General features: G+C 33.2%; 1 protein-coding gene across 1 annotated transcript; it reads right to left on the minus strand.

The window, feature by feature from the left end:
• LOC109849059 (putative protein TPRXL) lies at positions 4,061-8,190 on the minus strand. The gene is made up of 5 exons (XM_020418835.1): positions 7,946-8,190; positions 7,638-7,851; positions 6,348-6,781; positions 4,555-4,621; positions 4,061-4,449 (listed from the first exon to the last, which is right to left on the minus strand). The coding sequence occupies exons 1-5, from the start codon at positions 8,188-8,190 to the stop codon at positions 4,420-4,422; spliced, it is 990 nt and encodes a 329-aa protein (XP_020274424.1). The 3' UTR covers positions 4,061-4,419.

Genomic DNA, 11,334 nt, shown 5'->3' on the forward strand with positions numbered 1-11,334 from the left:
AAATATAACAAAGTTATCCCTTTTATTCGTTACACAGAAATTAGAAATCATGAGCCCTAATCCTTCGTTCATTTCATTCTCCATTCCGTCGGTTACGACTTTGCTTCGGCAACGCCGGCTTACTATCTTAATTCATCAATTGCCAAAGATGATTATTATTCTCCTCATCATCACTGCATCCCCTTTGCCATCATCTCCTCAATTCTCAGATTTTAGGCATCGACAAGGATCACGAAGGAAACTCATTGACGAAGCTTTTTATCAGAGAAAATATTCGGGTATGATTTGATCATTTTCTAAATTTTGCTTATGATTTTTAAATTTCTTTCTATGTGCACTTTATTTCTTGATTATTAGATTTCAAATAACATTAGCTATGATATTTGCATATGTGAATGTTCTTACATTTCCTAAATTTCTTAATTTCGTTTTGAAATTTTCACATACAGCCCCATTAAGGATCCAAAAGTGTAGGGTTAGTTAATGCTTAATTTTAGCTAGGGCTAGGCTTAATTAGGCTAGGAGTTGGAGTTAATTAGGCTTCATCAGGCTTAATTAAGCTTAATTAGCATTGGATTTGGATTTGGATCATATATGTTCTTATTGTATATATCGGGGTCTTTGATGTACATATAAGAAGGTTATGGGTTTGCTTTTGCTCACATGTATCAGGATGAAATTTTTATATTTTCTCTATTTTATACGTTCATAGCTCTGCTTTCAACTTTTCTCGACGCATTTATAAATAGAAAAGGACCAACCTATGTTAATAAGTATGCTAGTGTTTCATAATTTCATTTAAAGATGATCGGAACACCCAAGACCAGAAAGTAAAGGATAAAAAGAAGAACAAGGATGGAGGGCAAACACAGAATTTTGATTTAAAAGTAACTATGTTTTTACCTTAGGTATTTATGTGACAATCATGACAATACCCACCACTAAAAACCAAAAGTAAAAAAAGGGAGTGATGAAGGACAATCACAGAGATTTTTGATGTTTTAAATTTAAATTGTGTTGTATCTGAGGTATTTATGTGCCAACTGTGACATATGCATGTACGCATGTAGGATTTTGGGAAGCTAGGAGGTATATAAGTTTAACTATATCATACTATTTTTCCTTTGACACAGGACCTCCTCTACAACGTATAATCCACATGTTCATGTCAACAGCACACTCACAACATATAGTATTACGTTAAACGTTATTCATTCCAACAAAGATGTTATAGTTGTGCAAAGAGAATTCAACTATTCCAGGTCATGGCAAGGATCTTGGATAGAAGTAATAATTTACTGGGGAATTCTTGATGATGGATAGTAACAATGAGAAGGTATTATTTGCGGCTACAGCCATGAAAGAAGACTCAACCAAATAAGTTTCTATGCATGATTTCAATAATGCTTATGGTTGTTAATAATATAATCCGCATATGATTCACTACAATTGCTTATTTGTCCTCCAAATTGTTTCGTTCCTCTAATATTTATTCGTAACTTAACTAATAAAGAATATATTAGGGATATTCTGTTGAAGTAATTTAAGTTTTTCAAATGATTAAAGTAAATGTTATGGACAGTGAACTTGAATGAGAGGTTAAATATGAAAATTCAAGTAAATACTAACTTAGGTATTCGAACTGATGCTTGTATATGTGTCAAGACTAACTGCCTACTTGTTTTGAGCTTTGGAAATAAAAAAAAAGAGAAAATTGCTTCTAGCCTCCAACTTCCTTACAAGTATTCCGCTCACCCCAAGACTTTTTCAACGCTCTCAAAACTCCCAAAAGTAAAACCATAGTTCCCTGAGCCCCCAAGACTTTTTTCACACCCAAATCGTAATCTTCTCATAACCAACTCGTAACCTTCATAACCAATATGTACCCTTGGTAACTAACTCGTAAACTTCACAACCAACTCGTAACCTTCAAAACCAACACGTAACCTTCCTTCACCACCAACTCATACGTTTAACAACAAACTTATTACAGTGAAATAAAAAATATATATAACTACTTTAATATCAAGTCATTGATTTTTAAAAAAATTACAACAATATGTAAACTTAAGGGGGTTGGTGCGCAACTCGTCATCACCGTCTTCAAGATCGTAGTTTTCTTCGCCTCATGAACGAACGCCGGAAAAGTTTCACCACCGATGTCTCGACACCATTGGAAAATTTTGGAGGGAACAAAAAAAAAAAAACCATTTCAAATCATCACAGTAACATCATGAAGAGAGAGAGAGAGAGAGAGAGAGAGAGAGAGAGAGAGAGAGTATTATCGTCTTCAGATGTTTTAACCTCTTGGGTTTTGTGTTTTGGGGGCTTAGGAATTATGACTTTGTTTTTTGGGGTTTTGGAAGCGTTGAAAAAGTCTTGGAGGCGGGCAGAATACTTGTAATAAAGGAGGCTAGAAGCAATTTTCCCATAAAAAAATATTTATATGTTATTATGTTTTATAAGATACAGTAAATGAGAGCATAACAACTGTATAATCACACAATATGAGCTCATGATAAGATTCAGTGCTTGAAGCTACAACTACACAATTTACTAGACACAATTTACTGTTGGATTTTGAAAAATTACAGAGGTTATAGAAAAGGGCATTTGGGAGCTTGTAGCTTGCTCAAGTCTTCCCTTTATACACTGCACAATCATCCTATAATTTTCACCTAGTTCTGTTTGTGTTACTTAGTTTAATCACATTTCATGAACACAAGCCGCTTTTATTTTCTTGATGTTTGGTAAAGAATTTACGATATTAGCTTTGAGATCCAAGTGCCATGATTGTTATTCAACAAATATAGAAACATTAAAAGTGCTTCTACCTTAATAATTACATGTATATACATATAACTTGCATGAACACACACACACACACATATTCATATCTGCATATATACATACGTATAAACATATATGTGCACACACTGATACATTTACACGTGCCAGATTACAATGGGCGTGGTTGGCATGAGTCTAGGAAGTAAATAATGGAGGAGCTTGGAGGACTGATGAGGTCCTACTATATGAATCCACAGCCACTGAACAACTGCGAATGTCATCTCTTTGAGTATGAGATCAACAAGTGTGATGTCTATGCTTTATACAGATTACAACTAATGTTTGTTGACTCAAAAAAGAATTCAAAAGCAAAGGTAGCAAGTGATTCTCATGTGGATCTTCAGCGTCAAATGGGGCGGCTTAATGTAGAGAATGCTAAAGATAGCAGGCGATATTCAAAAGGAAGGACAGGCTAACCAGAAGGTTGTTAGTGAAAATTTTTATTCAACTACCAACTTAGCTAAAAGGGTTCTTGGAGTTAAAACTACGAGGGAAAAAAAGAGTTTGTCTTCTTTTGCTGTGAAATAAAAATTAGTCATGCTCTAACTTAGGATTATGAAAATGGTGTTGGGAGCTTGTGAAGCCTTAGTTTGCTGAATCCTTAATGAGTGTTTTAGATTTTATATGGGATTGTGAAATTTTCATGGGTGAATATATGTACTCACACATTAGGTATTGCAAATGCTTAGTCGAGGTTCTAATGCCATGAGCTTGGATTTACATCCACATCATTAAACATTACATTTAGGTATATTTTTGTGACAGTATTTGATTGATCAATCGATCACGTTATAAATGCAACCAATGTACTATCGCCCAATCAATCATTAAATATAATTTTATTGTTCAAATGTTATGAATTTTTAACTTCTGTCTATATGTTTGATCCATTGTTTACATTTAATATTTATACCAAATCTTTTAAATAAAATTACAAATTAAAAATAAATAATAAATATTTTACCATGTACATTGTACGTGCAATCCAACTAGTATGCATAAAAAGAGAAAAGGCATATAAGAAAGAAAGGAGGAAAACTCAGCCGTGACCAATCTAATTATGTTCGTATATTATAAATTAAACATACCGGCAGAAAACAGAAAAGATCACCAAGAACATCACAGTCGCTACCAGAAAATTACAAGATAAAGCACCGCGAATTCGCCATTTAAAACACACTTTCAACCATTTGGCAAAAGTCCTGCAGAGTAAACAAAGCAACTTGTATATATCATTTGAAAGAGAACTTGCGTTCTTACCTACACGCCTACAGCTTATTCCTTAGGTGCTGTACTCGCTACTCTTTCTCAGGGTCATGAACAACTGCTACGTCCAAAATTTTCATGCCCATTCTCGCTCCTGTCTAGTATAGTAACTATATAACCCATAGGTACAAAGTAAACAACAAAGATTAAAAATGATGAGTTAAAACAGAGAGCAACTCTCTGGTATATATGAGCCATTTTGAGGCTCATAATTCTTTTCTAAACACTAGACCAAACTATGTTAAAAAGGAGATCAATTTCATTATCTTCTCCATATAACTTCCCCCGTAAACGGAGCTAAAATCAGTTCTGTGTTGCCTCTTTCGACTTCACCTGTTCAAAATAAATTACGGAAAAACGTATAGAAAATTAGTTAAAGTATAAATTACAAAACCAGCAAAAGATGATTATTCTTTATGAGCATACAAGCAAGTATACCATATACAAGAAGGGATCACTGCGCCCTCCTGCGCCCATTCTCTTCACTTCGTCCTTCTTCACCAATCTACATATAGTTCAAATTGAAGAATGTTATCAACAGATATGTCATATTGGATCTGGGCATATTTAACTATTACCGTAGTGAATTTGAGATGTAACAGCTACTACTGATAATAATCTACAGATGGATCCAACAGTAAAATATTGTAAAAGATCAAGAGTTCAGGTTATGATTAACCACATGAAGAGTTCGATGCGAAAAAAATTAACGAATAGAAAAAGCGACTATGATGACAATAACAAAGGAAAAGTAATTAACTAAGCTAAAAGGGAAATCATTAAGCTATATATTGGCTACAATTTTTAGTCAGGCAGAACTCAGACAGAAAATAATGTAGCTTTGAAATCGAAATATAAAAAAGAGAAGGGAATTCATAAATATATACAATCCTTTTTGTTTAAGCTTAATTAGGTAATTAGATAAGTTAAATTTGACTAGCAGATATGCAAGGGGGATCATTTAATTACTTTACAACCAGATGGGAGTATAACATCAAATTGACCAAGGATATCAAGTTCTAGCTTTAGCACTTTCATCAGATGGGTAAGTCCCAGTTAAAAGGTATTTTGAACAATTCATAAGAGTCCCCCTCTAAACAATTACTAACTAATGCATTCGTCTTTCCAGGGGTTCTTAAACTTAATTATTAAGCAATAGTTGAGCAGATTGGGCTTGGTCAAATCTAATTTATTAATAAGCACAGTAAAATTGAAACTGAAATGACTATGGTACTAATAATAGTACACCTTAGTTGAATCTAAAAGTGCAACAGACAATGCAGCGTGCAGTTGTTCCATGGGTCAGGCGCAGGGACCCTCAGGACCCCTGAAGTGTTGGTCGTGCAGAAGAATTGGGAGTTTGGACCCTCAAATTAACAAAGGAAAGCAAATTAATTAAGCCCGTGTAGAACTAGTCAAAGTGTATGTACTGCAATTGAACGGTACGGATTACTATTTAGTCAAATTTGGAGCTCAAGTGCTCAACCAGCAGAAAATAGAGAGTTTTGAGCATGCGAAGTAGCAAAGAAAAGGAAGTTATGGAAATGAATACCAAATTTAAACAAAAATAGATCATGGTGTACCCATTCAATTCAGTGTACAGTATTTTAATAACGTTAAGAAATTATCATGAATTTTTAGTGTTCTCTTACAATATGAGGAAAGACCATGGGTACATACATACCTCGTTATTTCATTAGTAAGAACATAACTTCCAACACAAATATTTATTATCCAAATCCTCATAAATTTCATTCTTTTTCAAGTTGATACCATGAAACTTAAAGTTCGTAGTAAGTTTTGTGATAGTATAATGAAAACGAAAATTTATTTGGTGCTCAATAAGCACCAAGGGAACTGGTTTATTTCAAGGTAAATGTTCGTCACGAAAAGAACAGAGTGGTTAATGAAAGTTCTTAACAGTTTTTATATTAAACTTTTAAACAAAGTTTATGATAATTTTCAAAAGAAAAAAGAAAAATCATCATATCTGATTCAGATTTTCTTTTTCATTAGCACAGAAAAATTGAAAGCAAAATGAATTTTTAATGCGATTAAAAAGCAATAACAACCAAAAAGTGGACCCCACCAAAGTGCAACAAAATGCACATATCCAAGAATCAAGGGTAGTAAAATAAAGGAATTAAAAATGAAGGAACTAAGAGCTTGAAAAAGAATCAACGCCAAAACAAAAAAGCACTGCATTAAGCTGTAATTTTAAGCATACTCACAGTCTGAGGGCTTTGCTGGTATCTGGGCTGTCCCCGACCACAGACCGGATCCTGACCTCCGAAGCACATCCATTGCCCGAGAGCCAATCAACGATGGCCTCAGCTCGACGCTTAATGCTCATGCTCGTGTTGCTATTAGCTTTGGCTCTTGCAGTCGTTGAGCTTGAGCTGGAGCCAGTTTTCCTGTTCTTCATCGGGCGCAGCCTTGATCTCCTGGTGGTGCTAGTGGCTGTGGTGGTGACTGAGGAAGAAGTAGTAGGAGTGATGGTGGTTACTGTAGTGCTGGGCAAAGCGAAGACAGCTGGAGCTTCATCGTTGTCGTCCTTATCATTGTTCCCTTGGGAATTCAGCATGCTGTAAACTACTCTCATCTTGTAGATATCCTTATATTTCCTCTTTTGCTTCTGGATTTTTGATCGAGCTTTCTTCACCACCTGTAGATCCATTGGTCACGGTTAACTGATTAATCCGTGACTTTTTCTTTGCATTTTGTTACTTAATCAAAAAAACTATAAATGTAGCAGTAAATTACTAATAATCATTTTTAAATCAAGAAAATGTAATATAATTAAAAACTTGAAAGAGAATAATCCACTAAAAGTTTACTGATCAATGGCATTATGATCTAGACTGGAAATTAGATCAAAAATTTTGAATGTTAAAGCGCCAGATTAGTAAAATATAAGACAGATCCATAAAAATCCCATGTTTAACAGCCTAAAACTAAAATTACTAGCAATCATTAAAAACCCAGGAAAATGCCATATGATTTAAAAGTTGATAGAGCACTAAAAGCTGAGCGATCCATCGCTTTATGATACTGAAGTTAGATCAAAGTTTGTTTAATGATATAGCATAATTTTTTTAAGGAAAATGCAATAGAATTATACATTGAAAAGATCTGCTGCCACTGAAAGCTGACAGATCAATCACCTTATGATCTAGAAGTTAGATCGAAGTTATTTAGAGAAAAAACATATATTAACGAATTAGAGGGCAAATTAAGATAAATCTCATGTTTAACAGCATCAAACCCAAATTCCTCAAAATGAAACAACTAATTAGAGGGGGAAAGAACAAAATCATCTAAAATCGAGCAAAAATGACAAAATAGATAGATCAAATGCTTTTGTCCGCGGACCACAAACTCCAAATAATTAACATGCATTCAAAATCTACAAAACGAAGAGGTTCACTTAGACTAGGCTATCACCGGGTCAAATACTCGAGATCATCAAAAAAGGAGAGGCAATGGTGTTGAGATGAAGGAGGCCGATCGAGCACACATACCTTAGGACTGAAAGAAGCGCGAGGATTAGCAGCAGAAGCAGCAGCTAAAGCGAGAGCCAGCAGCGGATCGCCGTGGATCTGATCTACTCGACGTGCCGCTGAGATCGCCGACGAGCACGCGTCAGAGATACACGACGACGACGAGATCTCCTCGCTGGCGCCTGAGAAAGAGATCGACGCCTCCTCCTCGTCCTCCTCCTCCGAAGCTCCACTCCTGCAAGCGACGACAACAACAAGATCAAGATCGGATCTAGAGAGAGAAACAGAGAAGGAAAGAAACCTGGAGAGAGAAAGAACAAGATCGTGACCTGAGGCTGGGGGTTGAAGACGAGGAAGAAGAAGAGGGGAGAGAGAGAGAAGAAGAGGAGTAGCGAGGAGAGAGAAAGAGGAGGAGGAGAGCGGCGGCAGCGACCCTTTCTCTCTCCCTCGCCTTTTGCTTTTGGATCACAGATGGCGCCAAAATTTTATTTTCATCATCAATATTATTATTATTATTTTCTGATTTTGGGACGACGAATCCTAGCTTTACACGCTGCAACCGAAGCTGCTCCATTTTTTTTTCCCCGAATTTGTTTTTGGAAATTTCTTTTGGAAATGGCGGGCGAATGGAATTTGTCGCTCTCTCTCTCTCTCTCTCTCTGCTGCAGCGGCTCCGCTTTTATTCAAATTTTTTGTCTCTGGCGGGCTGCTGCTCAGTAGTCAGGAGATTCAGTGACAGCTCACTTATAATAGACCCCCGGTGTTGATAGTTATTACGCCTGTGCCATTGCCGGTTACTAATACGACGAAATATCCCGACATTTGCAATCACTAGTTGTGGGCCTCCCTAAACGCATGATGGGCCTGTGGTTTCGTATGGGATATACCGCAATAACAAAACTTTTCCGGTACTAGGTTTCATAATACTAGGATTTATGCACGAACGTGATTAAATATCATGATTAAATATTTTTAACTTATTTATTTACTAAAATTTGTTTCTCAGTTCTACTTTGATTGTTTTTCTCACTTATGTTTTCAAACTTTACTATTTTGATTATTTTTTTAATGTTTGTTTGAATGGGTTACACCAAATTTAAAATTTTCATATAATAATTGAATTGACAAGAGATAACTATAATCTAAAGCTAATTTGAATTTTCACGTTATTTAGATCGGCATGAAACCAAACTTGACTTAAAAAGGTATAATGTTGTAAAAGTGAAAAACACTTGAAAAGATAATGTTATAAAAGAAGGATGGATAATTAAAGTTAATAAGACAATATGATTAATTAAAAATGGGCTAGAATGAAACTAAAAAGAATATAAATTTTGTTGCTAATCACTGATAGACTTTAGAAAAAAATCATAAAATAAAATTTAATGCTAACTCTATTACACTTTTACATGATAAAAACATCCACATAACATAAAAAAATTAAAAGAGTTCATGAAAATCACTTCTAAAGATTCCTGATTTTACTCAAAAAATTAAGCTATTTTTAAAATATTAAATAATTTAAATTTGTGTTGTATTTATAAAGAGCCTTGATGGAGATGCTTTTGTTTTAGCAGCTTATTCTGAATGAGCCCTGCATATTAGCTTTAAAGTGTAATATTTTTTCTTTATCATTATATGGATATTTGCTTGGTTTGCTTATCTATCTCTTATTTCTTCAATAAGTTGATATATTATTAACACAATTTATGATGGCATGCATATCTTTCATACAAATTTGAGACATGTATAAATGAATTTTATATTTAATGACCTTTAATAAGAATTTTAGTTGTAAAATATCTTACATTCATATTTAAAGATCTTGAAATCTGACAGTACTATTACATGCTTATCTTTGATCGTGTTCTTAAAAATTAATCTTTCGTTGGTAGTCATATCCCAAATAAGGATACTTGCAGAGTCGTGCCACTATATAGAGAAAAGAAAAATATCAATTTTAATTTTTTTTTTACTTACACTATGATAGCTAAGTATCATGTGCATATTTTTTATCCATGTGATTTTTCTCATCTTATCTAGTTTATTATATCTCGCAATGTAGTTGATCAATGGCTTCACTTTAGTTTATATTACAAGATTATTTATATAAAAATTTATATTACGTTTATGATTCCTTCAGTATTTTTAGAATAAAGTATGGAAATTTATAAGTACTTACTAAATTTTCTTGTATTTTTCATGAATAATATTTTTTTAATTAGGACATAATTGTTCAATATGTTCTTCAAGAAGAACTCGATTAGTGCTTCTTTGTTCGATATACTTTTTATCAATGTCAAGTCAAGTGATTCATGAATATTTTTGAACTCTGAAAATTTTAAGGTATTTTATAATTATTAAAATTTTGGGTTGTTTTTTTAAAAATTTAAATTTTTAGCAATCTGTTGATAATTTCTAAATTTGATGTGTACCAATTATAAGTTTTAAAATTTTAGAATTTTTTAATACTTTTTTACTTTTGAGAGAGTTTTTGTAATTTTTGTACCTTTGAGGTTATTTTTTTACTAATTTTTTTAAATTTCTATGTGCCTAATGATAATCCCTGGAATCTATCTATGTTGTTTCTAAGTTTTAAAATCTCTGAATTTTAGAATGTTTTTTTTTGTAATTTAAACATGTCTAAATGGCACTTATATATCCTATTGTTTTGCTCTTGTAGTAGTTATATACCCTAAGTTACAAAACATAATAAAAAAATACCCTGAGTTGGTAACTGTTTAAATTTAGCTAACGGTGTTAGAAAATACATGAAAGGACAATAATACCCCTCCTTAAGAATTAACCCCCCCCCCCCAACCCCCCCCCCCCCCCTGTTACCCATATTAAAGAGGAAGAAGAAGTTAGAGGCCACGAAAAGAAGAAGATGATGATAAAAATAATCTAATTTGTGGGGGGAGGTAGGTAATACAGTAAATAATATAATAAATGAGGGTAAGAAGTATTCAAGTTGGTCATAGGTCCAGCATGTGGGAATATTCCAGAGAATATTTTCACAGCTGGTTAACAGAAGGTACTAACTTGTAAATTTTTACCAACACATGGTTTTTTTTTTGTTATATTTTGTAACTTAGGGTATATAATTGCTTCAATAGCGAAACACATAGGGTATATAAATGTAACTTAACCTTTAAACTTTTGAGGTTATTTCTACAATTTTTAAAATGTTGAGGGTGTTAATTACAAGTTTTAAATTTTTAGATATCATGTTTGTTTTTTAGTTTAAAAAGTCAAGGTGTTTTGTGTAATTTTAAACTTTTAAGGCTATTATATGCAATTTTTGAAACTTTTGGGTTTTTTATAATACTTCATGTATTATAATATGTTATCTACGTATAATTTCTTAATCTTATTTTTTCTATATTTTTGAGTTATAGGTAGTTCACATGGAGTTAATATAGGATATAATTAGTATTTGGATAAATTAAGATTTAAGTGAAATATTCAAAATATTTTTTTTTAAATTGTTGACCTATAGATAGTTCACGTGTAATTAGATAAGATATTGTTAAAATTAGAATAGATTAGAATAATAATGTAATATTCAAAAAAACTAAGGGTAATATTAACCATAGAAAAAATTTATCGAACTCGTGCTTTTAAAGAGAGTATGATTAACAAGCACTGCAGATTCGATCCTCGTGAAAACTTCCCTATCAAAATTAGGTCCTCTTTGAGTAACAAGAGCATCTCCAAC

Source organism: Asparagus officinalis, chromosome 7 (assembly GCF_001876935.1).
Source record: "Asparagus officinalis chromosome 7, Aspof.V1, whole genome shotgun sequence".
NCBI lineage: Eukaryota > Viridiplantae > Streptophyta > Magnoliopsida > Asparagales > Asparagaceae > Asparagus > Asparagus officinalis.

What these genes read in the sequence shown, in the direction of transcription:
- LOC109849059 (XM_020418835.1), bottom strand. Translation starts at nt 8,190, where the DNA reads ATGGAGCAGCTTCGGTTGCAGCGTGTAAAGCTAGGATTCGTCGTCCCA. An exon ending in ACCAGCAAAGCCCTCAGACT is followed by an intron (nt 4,622 to 6,347) that starts GTGAGTATGCTT and finishes AACTATATGTAG; the next exon opens with ATTGGTGAAGAAGGACGAAG. An exon ending in GTGATCCCTTCTTGTATATG is followed by an intron (nt 4,450 to 4,554) that starts GTATACTTGCTT and finishes TATTTTGAACAG; the next exon opens with GTGAAGTCGAAAGAGGCAAC.